Source organism: Chamaea fasciata, unplaced genomic scaffold (genome assembly GCF_029207755.1).
Source record: "Chamaea fasciata isolate MVZ Bird 193981 ecotype frontalis unplaced genomic scaffold, bChaFas1.0.hap1 SCAF_9, whole genome shotgun sequence".
NCBI classification, from domain to species: domain Eukaryota; kingdom Metazoa; phylum Chordata; class Aves; order Passeriformes; family Sylviidae; genus Chamaea; species Chamaea fasciata.
In genome coordinates this window covers 24284340-24306737 of record NW_027094094.1, presented here as the reverse complement: position 1 = coordinate 24306737, position 22398 = coordinate 24284340, and the positions used below count along the sequence as shown (strand labels likewise).

At 41.2% G+C, this 22398-nt stretch overlaps 1 protein-coding gene across 1 annotated transcript; it reads left to right on the top strand.

The window, feature by feature from the left end:
• Window positions 1-11240: 11240 nt before the first annotated feature.
• Window positions 11241-22232, top strand: PLAC9 (placenta associated 9). Its single transcript, XM_066191528.1, has 4 exons — window positions 11241-11361; window positions 20585-20682; window positions 21613-21733; window positions 22049-22232. Exons 1-4 carry the CDS (start codon window positions 11304-11306, stop codon window positions 22057-22059), a joined length of 288 nt encoding a protein of 95 aa, XP_066047625.1. The 5' UTR covers window positions 11241-11303; the 3' UTR covers window positions 22060-22232.
• Window positions 22233-22398: the final 166 nt, after the last annotated feature.

The following is a 22398-nucleotide window of genomic DNA, read 5'->3' as shown; positions in this document are numbered from 1 at the left end:
TTCAGGTTTTCTCTTGGCACAAGTCCCTGTAGTAGAAAAATACAGGTATATAAATCATAAAGAAAAGAAAAGACCATCTAGGGGAAGGACTGTAGCAACAGTTAGCTGTATCTGTGTAGATATCTGTTATATCTATTTATATGGGATTTTATATCTATATAGGAAAATAGATAGATAGATAGATAGATAGATAGATAGATAGATAGATAGATAGATAGATAGATATAAACTCCATCTAAATCTGTCTTCCTTTGCCCTGAGAGAGCCCTAGCAAAGGCAGAGTCACAATCCCAGATACAGAATGGCTGTGCAGGGGGATGAGGCACAGGTCCTTCCTGATGGAATGTAGTCTCCAGACTGCCTGGAGGTGGACCAGGTATCCATTTCCAGGTATGAGTGGTCCCTCAGTACCCTCTGCTTTCTACTGAGAGCATACAAAATCTTTATCTCCAAGATAGAGAACAGACTTCTCATAAAATCTAACCCAAGCTGTGACCTAACTCTCCCCACAGGATATCAGGAGAAATACTATAATCTGATTTTCATGGGAGAGTCAGAATAAATGATCAAATAGTCTTCTGTGATCTCTGGAAAGTCTGAGCTGTGCTGGTAGAGCCTTCCCTACCCTGGCGTGGCAGGCAGGCCCATGTTCTCTTGACTTCATCAGTACTGATGAAGCTCCAGATTCACCACTTTTTCCAGTGTCCTACACACAAACCCCTCTTATTCTTCCTTTTCCAGGTGGTGGATGTGCAGGCTGCGGTGGTGCCATGTGCTACAAGTGGCCACAGCCCAGGCAGCATGCTGCTGCCAGGAGAAATGAGGAAAAAATGCACTCAGCTGCTGCCAGCACTTGCAGCCCTGCAGCCAAGTTACATTCAGGCCAACTTCACTGGTGCCTTGAAGTGCAGAGGGAAGGCAAGGGGAGTCACTGCTTTGTTCACAACACATCTGAACTGCAATGGTGGGCAGGAAATGGAACTTTACAGCAGTGAAAAGGGCAATTCCTTTGGCTTTTGGGTATCTGGGGGCCCAGACTCAAGTCTTGATGTGAATTCAGTTCTTCACAAACAAGACTCTGATCTGTGATTGACACTTGGAGACCACGTTGCATGGGTAAAAGGATTTCTGGGACCATTTGGTCAAGAAGCTGGAAAAAAATTCACCAAGCTGTTGCATGACAGAAGTACATGAAGCACTGAATTGCTATCCCAATAGCAATAAAACACAAACAAGCAGCCAACTACAGAAAAAGGATCTTTGGGAATTCGGCTGCAGATTTTGGACCATGTCAAACATTCTTTCAAAGCCCTTGCCACTTCCAAACCCCTTCACAGTGCTTTAAAAAAACCACCAGAATTACCACGGGAAGGAAAAACTAGCTTTCAGCTTTGACTTGTTCTTTTATATGGGTGGAAGGAAGGGATAAGTATGATATAATTGCATTGCTGGTACAGTGAAGTGATATCTAACACAACTGCCATGAAACCGTCAAGGACAACACTAAGTTACAGGTCACCCCAGGTGACATTTCTTTTCAAATCTAGAGTTTCTTACTTCCTTCCCAGCTGCTCTTTGGTGGGTCCTAAGGGAAGGAAGCCAATGCCTCAGTGCTGTATATCTTTCCAAAGGTTTCATTTACGACTTCCATGCTGCCACCACTCACACTCTGTGTGTTTGTGCAAGGAAATCATCATTCATATCTGCCCAGCTTTAGGCTGAGACATCAGTGACACCAGACTGGGTCAGAGGCACTGTCTACATCTGAAATGACAGTTATTGGGAAGTTATTTATTATTATCCACATCATAATAGAATATTATCTTTTACTTAGATAATTTTGAGTCCAACGAAAGAAATAAACCACACAGTTTAATCAAGGGACTGAACTGAAATTCAGTGTTAGTGTGCTGGTGTGTATGAAAAAGCAATGATTGGGACTGGAAAGAACTGGAAAATCCAACTCTCAGAATAACAGTTTTACACTCACCAGGTCATATATAACTGCCAGCCTTCCTCCCTCAGTCCCTGGTGCAAAACCCATTAAAAATAGCATAATGTGGAGAGCGACAGCTGCTTCTTTTTCTAGAAAACCTTTTAAACAAGGTTATGCTGCACTTTTCCTGAACTAAAAAATAAAATAGAACCATTTTGCTGTCAGAATGGAAAACAATGCTTAATTTTCTTGTAACCAGAGAGAACTTAGTTTGGACAGCACTAAGAAAAATAGCTATGACCACTGTAAATAAGGACTTTATTGAATTACAGGACCTGAAAGATTGTTTTGAAGAGTTAGCCAAGCTTTTCCCCACACTAAATAAAATTAATAACATTTCCAACCTCAGTGAGAACAGCATGGGTGGGAAGCGATAGTCTATCCAAAGAAGAGAATTCTTTATAGAATTTGATCACTTGCAGAAGGAAAGAGGGTGGAGACAGTCTGCATTTACGCCAAGAAAAACAATAAAAGTTTCTCAGAGAATAGCAACTCAGAAAACCAAAACGATAATTGAGAATTATGTAACATATTGATGCAAATGTGGTGGTAAACCACTGAATCAGTATGGCTAAAGAAATATAGACAACTCATAAAGAACATCCAACTAAAAAAAAGAAAAAAAGAAAGAGAAAAAGAATACGCACCAAAAAGCTTCCCATTTCCTTCTAATTAAAGAAACTAATTTAACTCCCATCTCAGATTCTTCATAAATCAATATTCATAGAGCAGACTGGAGTTTCAGCCCCCAGTGTTTACATACTTATTTGTTTATATTTATCAGATAGCAGCTGATAAATATACTGACCCACGGCAGTAAAATCTCAGGTTTCCATTTGCTATCTTTAGGGATCTCAGAAAAGGCTGACAAGGTAGATTGAAATCAGTGGAAACAGAAGTAGCTTCCTCAAGCTATATTTCACCGAGTCTGAAAGAAAGGGCAGGCATCAATTCAAAGAACACATTTCCTGGAGCAAGAGGCAACAGGGAAGCCTGGATGTATTTTATCTAAAGTTATGGGACAGACTGTATCTGTTCTATGTAAACATTTTGCAGAAAGGAGGAGATATTTCTCAAGGCAAAGAGACAAAAGTTTACATTAGAGTCCAAAAATTATCTCCTCAAAATAGTATCTATATCCATAAGAGGTCTAATACTTAGATGCTGAACCAATAGCATCAGATGAGGAAAAACTGGAGGCACAAAACTTGTGCCTTGCTGCTTGTCCTGGGTTGAAGTATATTCTATCACCATCTTCATGAACTGTTGAAACCAGGTGAGGCAGTGCTCCCTGCCTCCTCCACTCTGGCTTATCTTCTGTTAATGGGCCCATCAGCACCTTTGCTACACAGCTCACAGATAACCCCCTCCTGGACTACCTCCTGTTAATGGGCCCATCAGGCCTTATCACATGACTCACCATCCCATTGTGAGATGCTCCGCCCAGAGAGAAGAACCAAGCATTCCAGCCTGGATATAAGCTGAGACTCTGAACACCAGAGGGGCGCTTACCCAGAGAACCCGAGCTACCAGACCTTTCTACAGGATCACTGCTTCAGGAAGACCACCTCATCTGGACTGCTTCCATCACTACGCTCAGGTTGTATTCTGACTCTGTCAGTGGTCTTTTGTATTATTGCATCTATTCTAGTTTACTTTCTTTCCTTTTTTTTCTATTAAATTGTACCTCTGACTTGGAGCCTCTCATTTGTTTTGCCTTCAAACTACTACACTGCTACAAAAAAGGGTACATTCTCTTCTACTGAGACTAAATAACTGATAAGAACCAGCAAAATATTTTGTGCTGCTGTTTGGGATATTTAACTGTAACAACCTGCTTATCTCAGTTCCCAGTGGTAGGATAACATTTCTAATACATTCAGAGGCAGCAGATTAACATTGCAGATGCATGAAAGTACCCAGTAGTCTGTTCTAAGCCACATCTTTGAATAACGTGAGATCCCTTATATTATCAGTGGCTCCAGGGGTTTTGTCCATCTGGGTCTAAAGCACTTGGTCATGCAGGTGTGTTCACACAGAGTGGAAGTGCACTGGCTGAAGCCCACACAGGGAATTGCTGAAAATCCACATTTGATTGTCTGTGCAGAGAACAGCAACTGTGATCAGCAGCCTCACTTCTGCTTTTCCATGCACATTAAAGCATCACAGTGCCACCATTTAATTTCAAAGTACTACTGCAATCATTTCTTCTCACTAGCGGAGATCACCAGGAATTCAAATGGCAAGTGAAGGTGAGCTAAGACACAATTAATTTTGGAGGTTTTTAACAGACTTAATTCCCAAAGGGATCCTGATTTGCCACAGCCTATACAAAAGTACTATACGACACTTTCAGAGGCTTCAAATGCCTTCGGGGATGTTTGACCCAGCAGCAGAGAAGAACAGCTGGTGTTTCTGCAGCAGCAGATCAGCGCCTGCCGGGTGCCGCAGCCCGGCCCCTCAGCCTCGGCTCGGACGGAACTCCGCTTCCCCGCAGCCTAAGCTCGCTCAAGGTCAGGTACGTAACAGTCGGGGGCCGTTCCTCTGTCCGAGCACTCATCGATCCAAATCCCCTTCGCTCCCGCCCCGCCGTGTCTAATTTAAACACTGAACTCTCGGTTGCGGTTCACGCCGTGCCGGCGATCGGCTCACCCGGGCTGTGCGCAGCGCTATTGCGGGAGGAGGAACCAGGAGCCGCCCGAGCCAAACCCGGGGCAGGAGACGAGGCGGCCCCCGGGCTAATTGGTGGGCAGAAATGGGTGACCTCAGTGCCACCGGAGAGGCAGCTCCCCAGCTGCCAGGGGCCTTTCACAGGGATTTGCCAGCCTCTCCCCTGGCCCCTTCCCCCGCCCTTCTGCCGGGCCGCTCCCCGCACCTTGCCTGGCCTCCGCCCGCTCCACGCTCTCCTTCCAGCAATCCCATCAGCGCTGTGCAGTCACGTCCCTCCCAGTGGCCCCAGCAGAACGCTTCGTGCACCCTGGACTGCTAGAATTTCTTCTAAATTCAAACGATAGGCTTTTGCCCCATCAGCTTCTCCTAATTCACTTTTTTAACAATAAACAGATTACTTCGGAATTATTTATAGCATCCTGATGATTCAATTGGCTTCTGTCCTCACCTTTGATGCTTCTTATTCCTCGAGCACATGCAATGAGCCTTCCATTTCCCTTCGACTTTTTTTTTATCCTCTAATCTTGTATTTCCTCTTTTCTCAGTGTTAATGAGAAGAGACATTAGATAGTCACCACTGTGAAAAGTCATCCCTTCATTATTGTGTTGATGGCATAAAGTAGTATTCAAAAAGATAAAAGCAGGTAGCACTTACAGAAATAAAAATTACAGAATGACATGGATTAATATCTGCATTAGGACATAATATTTCTGTTATTCTTACAAAGAATCCCAGTGGTGGGAACAAACTGGAACTGAATTAAAGAACCTTTGGGACAGATAATCTAAATCATTTTACTGCATCTGGACAGAATACTGTAACAGTTCTTTTAACTTACTTTGAGCCAACTGGTCTCTTAAGGCAAGGAAGGATGTCCTAAAATCTGACATTGGAAACAGCATCCATGCTATCCTGATTTCCTACATGGATGCTGCTTCAGGTGATAATTCTTGTTCCTTCTTCTTTCATCCTAACAATAACTAAACTATGCATGCAGATACAACAAACTAATAGCAAGTGTAGCCACCATCAGGCTCCCTCCTAAATACATATGGAACCAACTGCACTTTAACGAACTCATTAGAAAAAAATTTTAGAAAAGGGGTGGAGGACAATAGTCAAGTTCACATCTGTTTTCCAACAATTGGAGTTAATGTCCTGCCTCTAGAGTTTGTGGAGTGTGCTAATCTGTTTATTTGTTCCTATGCTTACAAGGTTTTTCATGCCTTGGATCAGCTTTTAATAGAATTTTTTTCATGGGCCCTGCTTGTCCTTCTTATGATTATACTATTTCCTTATGGCAACTACCACAAATTCTATTAAGCAGTGGCATTATGAAAGTATTTCAGTTGTCTTTTAATGCAGATTTTCAGCTGGAATTAAAGAGGTGGGAAGCCAGTACCATACAGTAATAACTAGCTGTACTGCTGGGGAATCTTGTTGGACGGGATCCATCATGTGATTAACTACTCAGGCAGCAGGATGAAAAAAATTCCTACACATTCTTGTTCACTCTCTGCCTGGAAACGTGTATTGGAAGCATGTTTGAAGAAAAACTGCAGCTAAAGACGTAAGGGATCTGTAATAACAAAGGAACTACTATCATCCTGGTACAGTATTGTATATTCAGTCACACGTATTTTAAAAGGAATTTTAACCAGGGATTTTTACTGCATTGGCTTTAAAATTATACACATACTGTAAATTTGCAGAGAAATGGCAGTGGAGTGATTAGCTTGGCTTCTCTCTCTGGCAAGTCATTCTTCCCCTTGCAAGTCTCCATGACCTTGTGGTAATTAAGAGGAAAGGAGACCATGCTGAGCAGCAAACAAAAACAGGATTTATTTCTAGCTGTCTCTCAGTTTTGCTAGGTGTCTCCACTCACGTGGCAAACATTTCCTATCTTCAAAGGCTTCACATACATGGCTGATGCCTTCCCTAATAGAGAAAGGTACACAGCTGTTAAGTAACAGACCTTTATCATACTGCTGTTTGTCATGACTCGTGCTCAGCAAGGTGCTACTCAAGGCATGAACAGCTTCTCAGATATTAGCAGGTCCTTCATGGAATGAAATTGTGGCTTCAGTTGCAAGTAATTATCTCATTTAATTGGTGGGATTTGCAATACTGCTCTGCTAAAGACACTAGCTGAGTAATTCTAATTTGGGAATAATCAAGTACTTCCCCCATATTTTTTTCCTCAAATATTATCCACCACAGACTCACAGATCTATTTCTCATTTTTATGTAACCCAAATGGGTGCACGTAAAGTTAAAACAGCAAAGGGACACAACCTTCTGCAACAGAAAATATAGCAAATATCAGATCACCATGTGTGCAATACAAGACTGGGAGTCAAGAGACAATTCCTGAATCATTAATTTTGCAGGGAATATAGTTAATCCAACTTTCTAAGGACAAAAGGTTCTTTTCACTAAAATGGGTGGGCACACTGCATATCATATTTCATAGAGTTCCTGAGGCATGGCCAGGCTTCATAAAATGCCTGAAACCTGTCAAATGAAAGAGCATAACAACTAGTTAAAACACAAAACAAACAACATAATTCACTAATATTCCACATGACCCACCTTTTCCTTCAGCTTTCTGATTCAGTTTCCTTGCGGATCATTGCTCAGGAAGCTGAAGCCACAGACTGAAAACAGCCTGAAGCCATGGGATGCTTACCTAATGCTGGCAAACAGAATCCAGCCTAGTGTGCTGGCACCAAGATGACACCAGAGAGTCAATTCCTGCAGCTGACTCACTGCTGGCTTTAGGCATAGCACAAAATGTATTGTTTTGAAGAAGGCTGGATCAGAGTTGTCTGTTCCATGACACACACACACTTGTCAACTTCTCCAGGGAGGGCAGAGGCAGAGCTGATCTTCACAGTGCTTCACAGTATGAACCATGCGATATGTGTTTTTAACTGCATCAGAGATTATGCCTCTATGACAATGGCAGGAGAACTTGACACTTTTTGATGTCCCCTGCAAATCGAGATAATAAACAGGAGTACAAGTTGATAAACAACAGACCAGAGAGGGGCTTGCACTGGCAGGGAGCATGAAGGTGATCACTCATTCAAGGTTGCAGCCACAAGACCTGTAACTCCAACAGAGGCTGCCCCATGAACAGCAGAGGCATGGAGGCTCCATGGAGGCTGCCAGGGATGTGTGCTAAGAATCACTACTGTCCAAAGGTTTAAATGGCAATGTCTACTTCATTCTAATGAAATCACCACTGCAAGAGGCCCTTCATCTGCTCACCAAACAGAAGCACTGTTTCAGAGCAGACTTCTGCTTCCCTGAGAAGCAGCCCAAAAGCTGCATACCTGCTCGGCACAAATCAGCTTCTCCAGGTAATGACATTCTGCTTCTGCATCTGTTCAACAACTGTTCCAACCCAGCAGGCAGAAACCAAATGAATTAGGAGAGTGAAAGTGACCTCTTCCAAATGGATCATGTAACAAGTCTCAATTTACATTAGGTATTCAGCAGCCTCCAAGTAGCAAGAACTTGTGACAAGAGCCTAAGGTACCTCCACAGTCTCTAATGGAGAGGAATCTTCTCTCAGGGGCAGGTATGCAGACTACACAAACCTTGCACTGATTTCATCATCCAGCAGTGTTAAATCCAGGGAGATGATTACACTCTGTCATTTCCTGATCTTCAGGGTAAGGCACTTTCCTCTCCCTACAAGGATGGGTTTCCTACCATATTTTTTTCTCCAGAAGTAATCTCCACTTAATTTTCTCTGTGTTTCACATAAAGTCCTGTTTTTCCCAGGAGTTTGCTTAGCTATATCCTTTGATAGCCCCTGCTGCAGGATTTCATGCCGAATAGAAATGGGATTTTTTCACACGGGACATATGTCTTCTGTCAATGTATACCCTTTATTTAGTCCATTCCTTCTCCCTATGCACCCTGTGGGATCACTGTGCAGTTATTTATTGCTTTTGCCAAGCATTTAACTAGTCCAAGAAAGAGATACAGAAAGATTGTACCAAAAACAAACAAAAAAGGACCTCCCAAAATAGACTTCATCCTTATGTTTGCTCTCCCTTTCACCAATCTGCCTGCTGGCATAAATTCACATCCCTGTTCACTGGTATGCTTTTTTTGGCTGCCAGTATCTTGGGAATATCTCAACAGCTGGATTTTGTGCAAACCTACATTCATATGATCTCATTGTGTTCTCATATATGGCCACTTCCAAGATGAATGTGCTAAAGAATGCTTTCTCTGATGGTAATCATTTACTGACTAACTTCTCAGAACATAAATATGTTTGCATCATATTCTTTCTTCTGCTCTCACGTCTTCTGAAAAATCTGCTTCACAGTTTAATAGGTATTGTCACATTCCCAGATTTTTGGTACTTTAGTTGCCAGTTGTCTTATCCTGCAGCTTCCTTCTGAGTATTTATAAATTACAAAAGCAATCTGGGACAATTAACTAAGATGACCAAAGATCTCAGGACAGGTAGTCCTACTGAAAAGCAGATTCCCACTTGGCAAAAATAATCCTTCTGGCTACATTTCCCTGCAGTGGAAAAAACTACTCTCTGATTATAGAAACAACCTCTGGAGGATAATACTAGAGAAAACCCACACTATTTTGTTTAGTTCTCCATGGCTATCAGACCAGCACCTCACTATAGTCAAACATAGCACAGTATGCAAAAATATGCAGCAAGTGCCTTAGAGGAACTGAACTGTTCCAGGAGCCTGAGAGCAATTGAGGAGGAACCTCAAGGAAATGTGTTGTCAAGGGGGTGAGTGGCCTCAGCAAAGGTGGTCTGGAATGGAAATTGCCATATTTTCTTACAGTGTGTTGAAGGGAAAACCGTTTCAATGGATGTTCATTGATTTTTAGTGTGTGGCATAGAGGATGGCAGAGAGAGCTTGCAGAAATCTTCCATGACCAGGCTCCCTTTGCAATACAGAGAATGCATTGGGTGATTCTGCTTTAAAAAGGACAGAGGCAAAGGACAAACACCTTCAGAAAACAGCAGCCAACTATCCATAAATATTCTTCTTTAGCTCCCCAGTCCCCTCTCTTCAAAGCACAGACAACACACATATAATGTCTCTCTTCAAAATCACAGCTTACTACATCAGCATCTCATATCGAAACACAGGGTAAAACTGATGGTAGACTCACTGTTACCTTTTGCAGTTCCCCTCTCAGGACCTGGTAATAAGAAAATTAGGATTTATGTAAGTTTTCAGCAGGCATAATCAAATTTATTCTCAAAACAAGAATTCGTAAGAATTGCAGTACGCTACATAGTGATTCAAGCCAGAACACCCAGAAAAACACTGCCACTTCAATTTTCATAGCTAATTTAATTTTTTATTTCATAAAAATGTTAGCTTATTCAAACCAACCCTGAGGGCTTAATAAACACTGAGGTTGTTCTACGCCTTATCAAAGTTATCAGCTAAATTCCAGGCACAGAATCTCTGTTACTGAGGTTATTTTGCCTTGCAACTGAGCTTACAACTTGTTACAGGAGCCACTGCAGATGATTATACTTTGAACTCTAAGATAGCGTCTCTACAGTATCATTTTCAGATATTCAAATAACTTGATTCTTTTGACTGCTAAGGGAGTGGTAAAGACCAAGGAAATCTGTTCTAGTTTGCAGAGGTTTATTTTCAATGGTTAAAACACTGCCCATCCTGAACAACGGCCTTTAGGATTAAGTACGATGCCTTACTGGCCTCTCATTTTTTTCTTGCAATAGTTTGAAAAAAGATAACTCAAATATGAAGAACAATACCAGGAACGAGATACCTTAAGTATTTTAACACCAGCCTAGAGGGGTCAAAGACTGATGCTCATCAGACAACAGCCAGGAACCTGCAGGACAAAAAATATTCAACCAAGATCCTGCTAAAAATCACACACGTTGCCAGGCTACCTTGAATAGTGCTATTTTTGTATATGATGTTACCAAGCCCAATCAATTTTAAAACCCTGCCAAACTGAGAAGAGCTCAGATGGGTCCTCAGGAGATCCTATGATACTGTCCAAACATAAAGCACCACAGACACGTCACCTCCCACAGGACTGCCACACATTGTACTGCCCAAGGAAGATGTTTCTGCACTCTTCAAAGAGAGCAAATAATGGTAAAAGCCCTGTAAGCTCACAAGATCTAAAGATAGCATGTTTTCCAATGCTCCTGCTTTGCCTCCCCCAAATGAAATTCTACAGGGAAAGAAAAATCCAACATCCCTTCTTCCTCCTTTCTCCCTTCCCTTCTTTGCCCCACTAGCTGTATTTACAGGATCCAAAGCTTTTCATTGCATTCCATTGTAATCTGTGTTAATAAATCCAAGCGTAAAAAAAAAACAAAACTTTGGGAGCCTGGGCCACTTCCAGCTTGCCTGGATAGCTGGGCTGTGCATGGAGCTGGAGGGGTGTTTTTTAAAAGGAGGGAAGCAGAAGAGAACAGTTTAAGAATCTTGGCTCAGGCTGGGCATATTTCCGCCTAACTCTGGCTAAACCTCAGCACGAAGGGCTGGACGAGGAGTCGATAGGAAGCCGGGGAGGGAGGGAGGGAGAGAGGGAGGCTGCGGGGCTCTGCAGCACAGCCACGGCAGAGCCCAGACAGCTGTAACCATGCTTCTCCTCTGGGCACTGGCATTTCTTCTAGTCCTGCAGGAGCAAGATCCTTTAGGTAAGTGACTCTGAACTTGCAAAGCAAGCTTAATCTTAGTGTGGTCAAAGCCTTGCATGGGGTGGGAGGGGAAGGCAAATAATTGCTTCATTTCTCTATGGATTATATGTGTAGGTGCCACAGGTATGTGTCAAAATTCTGTGGGCATATTGGTTTTAAGAGGTAAAACTCCATTTTTGTGACATTAAAGTCTGTCGTGTAGGTATATTGCTTAAGGAGAGATCCTTTACTTCTTACAGGAGATGGTATCACTCTGCCTTCAGAAATTTAGAACCACATTGAGGTGCTGCAGACAGTGCTCTGAATTTCCATAATTACTGTTCTGGCAGCCATATTAATATCACGCTAATCCACTTGGAAATGAGATTGAAGTTCAAGGTGATTAGAGAAAGATTCTCCTTTATTTAAAGCCTTCTTTTTAAATTTCCTGGTAACAGCATCACAATTTTATTTCTTCTGCTTTGGATTGCTTATTCTTGAGATTTTGAGGTACATAATGACTTCTCCAAAAGCCTTGAGAACAAAGTATAAACAGAGAACATCTGATAAGTCTGCATCTGAATTCTACTTTCATTAACAAGAGATTAGGGCTGAATAACCTATAATCACATTGTAGTGTGACTGAAAGCTATTCAGTTTGGCTAGTTCAAGGGTTTACAGTCCCTGTGTAACCACAAACCTGGCTTCCCAGCCTGTTTGCACTACATCTTTCCTGCTAGCTGAGGCTCAGCTTTATTTTCCCTCCGGTCCTACTTTCTTGACAGCACAATAGGTGTATTTCATGGCAGGGTAATAAGATCCTATTACATCCAAAACATTTCCTGAAAAACTGTTAGTTCCTTCTGCCCCCAAGGTCTAGTCACTCTTCCTTGCCCTGACTCCCTCCTGCTTAACTGGCTTTGTGATGTTTATCTCAGTGATGAACTGAAATATCAATGCAACAGCAAGAGCACTCTTAACTTGTTTTCACTCCACAAGAATTCACTACCCTCTTGTGAGTTTTGCAAGCTTCACCAAAATAAATGCGAAATTAAAGAAAATAAAAGAAGCCTTTGTCTCTTCCCATAAAAGTATGGTTTTAACCTCAAATCATTCACAAACTCAGATAAAATCCAGTTAATTAGAAGAGCACTTCAATAATAACTGCAGAGGAGAGTAGCACTCAGTATCATGCCAGGTGTCAGCTACACAGTCAGCAAACCATGTTTACTGTCTTAATGGTGTACATTATGCAAAATGAGAAATTTTGTATCTGTCGTGGTCACGGGAGACCCTGCCTGACTGAAGGCTTAAAAAAGCCATCCCCACTTCCCTTCTGCTACTCTTGAGTTGGGAAACATAACTTTTGGTTCCCTTGCAGATTCCCCCATCCTAAGTCCTCTTAAAAATTATTCGGCCACGCTAGAATTTATGTTTTAATTCAACCATTAATATAAATAATCTCCTATTCAAAGAGGTCAGCCTCCAAGTCATTCAGGAGGAGAGGATGGCATGGGGGCCCTTCTGGATGCAACCATGTGCTCCTGCCACAGTTTATAGTGCTGGGTTAATTTTGTGGGGTGCTGCTCAAATGCAACGCACAATGTAGCCTGGAGCACAACACCTGCCCCATTTAAACGTGTTCATCGTCTTACAAAAACATCCAGGCAAATCGTTCTGAGGGGCGTGGCACCTCAACAGCAGAGATTTTGCTCCGTGTTTATGTGTGGCAGAGAGGTGACCCGGAATTCTTGAATAAACAAGTGCCTGGCAAGGATGCTGCCCCCGCGACCCGGGCCATTGGCAGAACTCAGCAAACACCCAGCGCTCTAGCAGGGACGGCTTCCAGAGGAGGCACTGCTGCTCCACACTGTGACGTGATTTACTTTTAAACAGCAGAACTTCCATTCGGTTTTAACTTCCAGTTAAAGTAAACCAAGTGCATGAATGCTTTTCTTCATTCACCTAACGTTTTTTGAATTCTCAAAATCTTTTGAATCCTCTGATATGCACACGCAATATCAAAGCTGGGAAGATCTATGTGTAAGCTAGACCATTATCTGGAAACTGGGAAAAAAATCCTTTCAGAACAGCCAGATTCTGCCCCAAATTGACCCACTTGCATTATCAGAGAGGAGCCTTTTTCCTCTAGGAGATTAAACCACTGCATTGTAGAATAAAAGCCAGGGTAAAAATTTATGATAGATACCCTACTTTAGACCAGACTTGGACTCATATTTCTCTACTAACAAATTAATAAAGGATTAACCTGTACTCCATGTTATAGGTATTTTCTGTCCTTATAGAAACCTATCAGCTCCAATGCAAGGATTACAGTCTTTGCAGAACCCACCTCTAAGCTCATACAAGGAAGGGGAAGTAAAGCTTGTGACAACAAAGTGTACCCAGAAATAAGTGTTAAGATTATGAGGCATCTGGAGACCAGGATTCAGTACAGAAGTCAGCCTTTTATAAAGAGATTTTATATATCTGTAAAGCCCTATCTTTGCTTATGTTTAGTCAAAAGGAATTTAAGTTCTGTGGACTTCATAACCCTCAAGTGTAAAGCAAAAGTTAATATCAAACTCTCCCCAAAAATCAGGAGGTTAGAAATATAGGACTCTTGTTGTTCATCTTCAGGATGTGACTGTATTCATAAACACAGCTGATCTGCTCTGGTTTAAGCAGGTGTAAATCCTGGGCCTCAATGTCAGGATCTACTATGTATATATGTATGTGTGTGTGTGTGTATCTCCCCTTCTCTCACTATCCTACTTCCTGGGTTGTTGCGGAATGCTTGAACTGTCTACCAAAAGAAAATGTATCTTCAAGCAAGTTCTTAGATTTGTTTTGATATTAGAAAAAACCCTAAAATTATATTCTTTCATTGTACTAATTTCTTTCTACTACCATGACTCAGACATATGAAAACTACACAATCACAGAGCTGACTAATAAGTCACAGTCTCACCTCACCCACTCCCCATGACCATAGTTTCTATTACTTAACACAGACCAAAAGCCATGTCCTCAGAAAATTGAGAAACTCTTTATCCCGATACCAGTGGTTATCCTCAAATTGACGGTGGCATCCATTATTTATGTATGTCACATCCTCCATTTTTGAGCCAGCCTTAAGCTCACTAATTCTGCCCAACTTGGATTTTTTATGTACACCAAGACACAGCTCCTCCTCTTCCTAAACAGCTTCCCCTTCTCTACACATGAGTATGTCCTAAACAGCTTCTAGCTATAATCCTCCTAACATTTAGCCTTAGTTTCCATAACAAAGATATATTGACACAAAAGGAAATACATAATAAAGGCAAACTTTTTTGCGGCCCAAAGCATCATTGTAAGATACAGCATGAATTAGAGTAACATACCTGCTAATTATGTAGCTCGTGTCTCTTATCAGTCCAATTCCCTGTAGTCACTTTCCACTGCAGCAGCAAGTGCAAGAGGATATTCTCTGGCTGCTTGTTCAGAAGACCAACATGCTGAAAACATGCTCCAAGTCAACAGCTCCCTCACAGGAACATTTAATTGCTACCCTTCTTCCTTTGAATGAAAATACACAAAACTTAAGTGCTTCTTACAATCACAGATATGGTCAAATAGCAGAAAAAGGAAAGTAGTTTTTCAACTAGCAATTTAGCTTCTGGCACATAGCTATGGCAGGGGCCCAGATTTTTCTGTGCCTTAAAAAAAAAAACCACCCACTGGAAGCACGAACTCTCCCTGGCCTTATGCACTCCCTCTCAGTCTCTTACTGCTGGGTAAATGAGATGGATCCCCTTATGAAATGAGAATTACATGGGTCACAATAGCAAAAGCTCCCTGTAAAAGAAGTAGTTTTACACAGAAATACATGCTATCTAGTTAGGGACAATTTCTATGAGGCTCCATTTCTGGTTTTGCACATTTCACAAGCACGAGTGATCCACAGTCAGACCAGAACACACCCTGACACAATATCCCACACACAGGTGGATGGGACAGACCAGGCAGAGGTTTGAGAACTCATAGGCTGGTACCTCACCCACCTTCATTAATAACATTCCACAAGCCATGGGATTCCCCCTTTGCTCCTTCTCTTTCAGGTAAAAAAGAATTAAAACAAGTACAATCTTAACTGATGTACCATAAGAAGTAATATTCATAGTAGCATATTCTACACTTTGATAAAGCGAGTCTGAACCAGGTTTGCAATTTTGGAACTTGACTTTCTGATATGCTGATATAGCTTCTAAAATTAATATTAAAAATAACTAATTTGATGGAAGAAACTGACTTCAGGATGTTTCCCTTATCAGAGGATCATAAATCTTGGATACCAGAGAAATCCCTTGGATTTTGTATCATGTTTGAAACCTTTCCAAGACTTGACATTTAGGCAGCAGTTGAAGTATTCAGTGAATGTATAGATTCCTGGTTAGTCCCTAACCAGGCATTAAAAACTTTCTATGTACCTTCTTGAAATTAAAAAAACAAAGCAAAACCCAAAACAAAAAACCAAACCAAAAGAAAAACCAAGACCACCAACCAACCAAACAGAAAACCAAAAACAAACGAATAAAACCCAATCTTCCCACAATTCCTAAATTTCAGATCTTCCTATACTGTCTGTTTCCTTTCTAATATACAATGCCTGCTTTCCATCTCCCACTTTGGATAGATCATATTTACCCTGTATGAAATTTGCCTTGTCATTCTGCCATAAAAGGTAGAGCCTAGTAAAGGTGTGTGTACATTTAAATATTTACATGTATATTACATATATATTTTTACATGCATATGCATATATTTGCATGTAAATATAAGTTAACCCATGCAGTTGCCTCCAGTGTGAAGCATATGGCAGTGTGTAAGTTGCTAAGGAATTTTATATATTTATTACAATTCCTGCAGTCTTTATTTCCATCACTAAAGGTGAGAATTCCCTTAAAGAAAATAGAGACTAAACTCTAAAAAGCGATTCAGAGGTGTCTAAATCACAGCTTAGCATTAGTCTTTTATGGATTACAGGCAGAAAGATGCTCTAGATCCAGTTAAAGATATGCTTCTGAGTGGCTAAGAGCTAGAAGGGAATCTGTGCCCTAAAAAGCATTTTCAATAGAACACTTGCTATCCAAATCAATTTTTTTTGATGTCCTAACAATAAAATTTGATATGGCTTGAGTTATATATCACAGCTTAAAAGTAATTTGGGCAAACTGGTGATAATTAAACTGGTAGTGACACAGAAAGTTAATTCAGTAGTTCCATATCCAAGGATGCCAATGTAGTTAAGAGCTGACATTACTAGAAACCAACTCTGATGCCTTGAAAAACAGCCCCCCCAATTAAATATGACTAACAGTTTTAGCTTAACATAGTCTATGATGTGAAAGAACTAGTACTGATAGTTATTAGTATCAGTTCAGGTTCAAAGCAATTGAATCTTTCATTAATTCAGCTGCAAATTACCTTCATCAACCACTTTTGAAAACGATGTGATTTCTTGAGCTAGAATATCAAAGTTACATGCAAATTTCAAAGTGGAATCCAGCACTTTTATTTAAAGAAAAAATAATTGAAGTAAGGATCCATTCAGAAGTCTGTTGCATTCCTCCCAAACCAGTCAGTGGATTCATCATTTGAACTTGATCCTCTAGTTCATGACCTTTCTCCTGTTGGAACATAAATCCTTACTACCGCCATTCCTTTTCTCATCAAAGGCAACCTGGCCACCTGATGCTATATGCTCCAGGAATAAAATGGTACCACTGAACCTAAGGCAGTGTAAACAAAAACACACAGCACAGCATGTTTTCTTGGAGAGTTAGACATGTTCTCCTTTATTCCCCTTGCTCTATCCCATGCTTTCAGTCTTCCTCATTTGCCATCTGGTTCCTATTTCAATCTGCCATGTCTTTCACTTGGCTTGTGGCCTGCTTTGTTTTACCCCTCCCACCCTACTGAGCACAAACAAGAGCTTGCAGTCAACTTTCAAAACCACACTGGTCACAGAATGAGGCAAAAGAATTTTACAGGTTTTAAGACCAATAGGGAACTTTGTGGTCACTCACCTTGACCTTCTCCGTAATGCAGACCAAAGAACCCAACCTAGCAATTTCTAGATCAAGCCTTTAACTTCATTTGGACCAGCAGTGTGTCATTAGGAAGGATACTTTAAAAGACTTACCAGATCTGTGTGGTCACATACGTCAGTTCTGGCTGTCCTAGTAACCACAGAAAATGACAGCAGAGAGGCAGTTGCTTGGGTTTATTCTGATGCTTACCATTAGCAACTACTTGGATGATCAAAATGAACCATTTAACAGCACCTGAATAGAAAGAACCCTGACAGTCCTAGAAGGGAACTTCGTCAGGGAGCACAGAGAAGCAACATTTTGCAGGTTGGGGGAATATATCAAATGGACAGGAGGCAGAAAAGCTTAACTGAGGGATATTCTCAATCTAAGGCCTCTGCTCTTAACCTGTTTAGTAAGGCTGTTTTGATCCTTACTTCATCACTCTTTCTCTCACTTGCTATAAGTTCAAGTTTTGTACAGTGAGGCTGACCATGATACATAGATCTTACTCTTCATTGTGCTACGTCTTTCAAACTTTCAGCATGTTCTTCTACTAAACAGATCCTTATTAACAACCAGTTCAGAGATGCTCCATTTCCCTGCTGGTGTCTGATTGCATCACAGCCCAGGGTGGTTAGAACTACCCAGATTTATGGGCACCAGTAGTGTAGCACAGAGGATTTAATCAGAGGAAAAAAAGGCATGAGTCATTTTCTTATCTTGAACAGGAGAGTTCTGGTTCTTGATGGAAAATAACCATCCTATATATCAAATAGAATGGATTTCAAGAATTTAACTAAACATCTCACTTGCAAGAAACATCAGGTGGAAATTTGCAGATCAGACATTAACTGAAAGGTAATGTTCTCTCTGCCATACTGAAATGCTACAAGTGTCTACATGAAATAATCTATTAAGTTTCAAATGAGAGATTTAAGACATTGAAATATGCCTCCTACACACTTGCCTAAGCCGTCAGAAGTTGCAAACACCCACACATTTTAAATATGTAATTTATATGGCATACAAAGGACACTCACTTTTAAAAGTGGTTAGCTTCAAAACTTACAACCAAAGTTGTCTGTATTTATGCATGTGCTTTGAAACACAGACAAGTAAAAATTCCAATTTACATTTAAAAAAAATGTTTCTTCACTAACTTCAGAAAGTAAGTACCTGGAAGTATCCTAAGAGGTCATTAGTATTCTGCTTACACAGTTTGCAACCTTCCACTCTTCAGTTCCTTTGCACTGTGACTGTTACTACTATATGAAGTAGAGATGCTGCTGGAGTAAGGTCAGTGCCAAAGGCAGATTGTGCCCCTTTCTTTCACCAGTTGCAATAAAAAAGGGCAGCGCTCGTAAGCAACATTCCATGTGCTCTCTTTGAGCATATGGAAATTACTGCTTTGGCTGAATTGCTTGACCATAGTGACCCAGATATGCGCTGTATTTACAAGGGTCCGGATGTGTCCTGTGAACAGCCCATCACAAAGATAAAACTGTGGCTTAAGAGCTAAAGCCAGACAACAGAATAACAATGAGTGTTTTGGACAGCCAAAGCCTCAAGCCAGACTTAGAAAAAAGAAGAAATCTACACTGACAAAGCACTGGCTGCCCAGCAAGCAGCAGCTGAAATAGCCTGCTCTGGCGTGGTGAAGGGGCAGTTACAGGAGCCTGAAGCAGCTCTTTTCTGGTGTGAAAAATCACTAACAAGACATGGATGTGCAGGTCCTGAGAGGGTTTCTCCTAGCTTAGCCCTCTCACAGCTCACAGTTCATACTGTGAGGTCTATAACTAGACAGCCTTTTTTTGCACTAACAGTGGTCAGCACTCATAAACCATCACCACTAGCAGTAGAGAGGAAAAAAAGGGCAACTGCAAAGCAGCTGGTGTTGAAATACCTGCTGCATTTCAGCACTCTCCTGTAAACAGATAGTCGAAGTTTTTGGGATTCTGTCCTAACAGCACCACCTTCTGGTGGCTGCACTAAAAAAACCCCAATCAAATCTCTGCCAAACCAATGTCTAGATAATGCCCAGTAAATCAGGCCACATTACAATCCCTCCTCCTCTCCATCCTCCACCCTCCAATTCCAAGGATGCCATTCCAACTCAGAGTACATCTCTCATTGCTCCCAAACAGCAATGATCCTTATTGACACGTTTGCCATCACTTGATGCCTACACTCCAGAAATCTCGGCACAGGCTTAAGATGAAGCACTGCAGCAGTTCCAAACCACTGCTCTGGCACAGCAGTACTGAAGACAGAATGACAATGTTACAATCAAACAATGAGTTGCTGCCACTTCCTCATTATCATAGTAGCTGCATCAAGCATCAAACAAGAGCAAAACCTGATTTTACATGCAGGAAGATATGTTATCACTTTAGCACAGTTTAAAATATTCCACTACAGTCCTCTGCACACATGTGAAAATTTAGATGTTACTGAATGCCGCACAGAAATTATGAAAAGAAAATAGGCACCACTAAAGCATGGACATGAGCGGCTATTGACCTTTCATGGAGCACAGTCAGCAGAATGAAAAGTTCAAAGAGCAAGAGCTCATGAGTACTGAGAGGTAAACACAGATAACTGACAGGTATGTGACTTTGCATATAGCACTGTATAAGAGTCAGAAAATGTGCACATTTTGTTTCCCTTCCCATTGCAAAATCAGACTGTCAGGGACAACTTTCTGGCACAGAGCAATCATCAGCCATCATCAGCATCCATTTGGAAAGTGAACAAGCTTAGCTACTCCTCAAAGCTCTACCACAATAGCTGCTTCTCAAGAAAGCCTACAAGGAACTGTTGTGTAAGGCAGATCTTCTCAACAGTTAGGTTTTACACATAAGGGAGACAGAGTTACAGCCTGTAAACTTACTCTACATGGGTAGGAAAAAATAGATTATGTAAAACATACACATAAACAAAACAAACACCTGTGGCAAGAGAAAGCACCTTGTTCCAACCAACATGATGCGTGCAGGCAAGGAGACATTCACAGCTCTGGGGCACAGCTGTAGTTACTGGGAAAGAAGTTCAATTCCTACATGTGGTTCATAAACAATGCTGTGTAGCATGCAAAACACAATTTCAGAAATCAGAAAGGCAAGGACTGCTATTAACCCTCTGCTAATTAACTGTGTCTGTATTTCCAGCCGCTGCAGATCCTGTCAGTATGGTACCTGGAAGTTTGGAAAGAGGAAGCTGGTGTAATGAACATATGCTCCACGAACGCTTAGATATTATTGAAGAGGTAAGAGGGATTGTGCTAGCTCCTGAACCTTACCAGACCTCTGCCCTATCCTTTTGACCAAAGAAGAAGGATGTTTCTACAGTGTCCCTTCTTGACTTTATTCTAGTCAAGGTTGGACTACTTTTTTCAAATGTCATAGTTTATAACTATCCATAAAGCCATTATCACCAGAAATATATCATCTTGATGAATTCCAAAAAAAATATTAACAATTTATTATATATCAGCCTTTTCTAGAATGTTTATAACTGCGCCTTCAACCTAAAAATCTCAGAATCAGTATTTGTAAAGTTTCACATTGGCTTATGGGTAGATATGAGTCCTGCAGGCGACTCCAAGTCTGACAGGAGTTTCTGCTCACCCCTGCTGACACTTAAGAAAGAGCTAAATGAGTTCTATGACTGGGATTCTAGGAAAACTGCAAAGTTTGATTTTTTCCCCCTGGTGTCCTAAGCACTCACAAGATACTCGCTAACTATTCTCAGCTGGGTAGTTCCCAAACTCCATGCTGCAGTTCTCAAGTGGCAACATTACCTCTCTTCTGCTCCAGTCCCAGCCCTTTTCTTTCCACCCCATCAGTTCCTCTCATCGTCCATGCGCATTCTTTTATTGCATATAATAAATTACATTTCTCTCAAAAATGAGAAAGAAATCAAAACAAACTAATGCAAAGCTCCAAGAAGCCAAATTCTTCTTTATACAGGGGTGCTGTAACATAACTCTTGCAAAACCAAGTGCTAATACTCAGTGCCACTAGAGGCCAGCAGAACACAAGAAACGTTTAAACCTGCAATGCGCAACACAGACTAAATTAGCTGTTGGCATTACAGGTCATGAGGTTTGCATTTCCGCAAACACAGCTGGTGCAATTCCTTCCACTTGACCCTTTGACTACCTTCTTTCTCCATTTGTCTCCCTTGTTTCCATTAGAAGGTAATAAAAACAGTGGAGCACCTAGAATCAGAAGTCAAATCGCTCCTCAACATCATCAGTGAGACAACATTGAACATCCCCACCGTTCCAGGAACTCCACTTATAGACATTTTTGATGGTCAGTATCTGCTCAGGTATAACCTAAGTTGAAAAAAAGGGTTACACATGTTATTATTAAATATGCCGTATTTTCTCTCTCAAGATGTGAACTAATTCCTTCATTCAGCTCAGGCTAGCTAAGGCCTCAGAACTTGCAACAACTGACAAATTGCTCAAGAATTACAGATTGGACCTTCCTTGTATGATTTTGTGAATCAAAGTGACAATTCCCCACTTTAGAGTAGCAAGATTCATATTTTAAATAGGATTTATCCACAAAGATTGATCCTGATCTCATAACCAAAAATAATCACATGCGCTCTTCTCTATACAGATACCAGCTGAGCACTGTGAAGACAGAAGATAGCTGAATGCAACAGTGTGGTTGTCATAAACAGTTGCCCTTCTGATCATTTAATAAAGCTTGTGTTGCCAGGATTTGTGCAGGGTGAACAACCCTGAGCTGTAGTTTGTCTTCTGTGTTGCTGTGCTTTGTAATAAAAAGGTATTTGCTTTCAGACACTGTTTCAAACTTTGCATTCTAAATCTTTCAGGAACCCTACTTCATCAAAATGCCTTTCAAATACAGCACTGTCAGTAAGAAAGTAAGATCAGGGGGTGTTCAGGACCATAGCACAGCTAACAAACTTCCCCTAACTCAAAAGCTTCCTCCTGCCCCTGCAA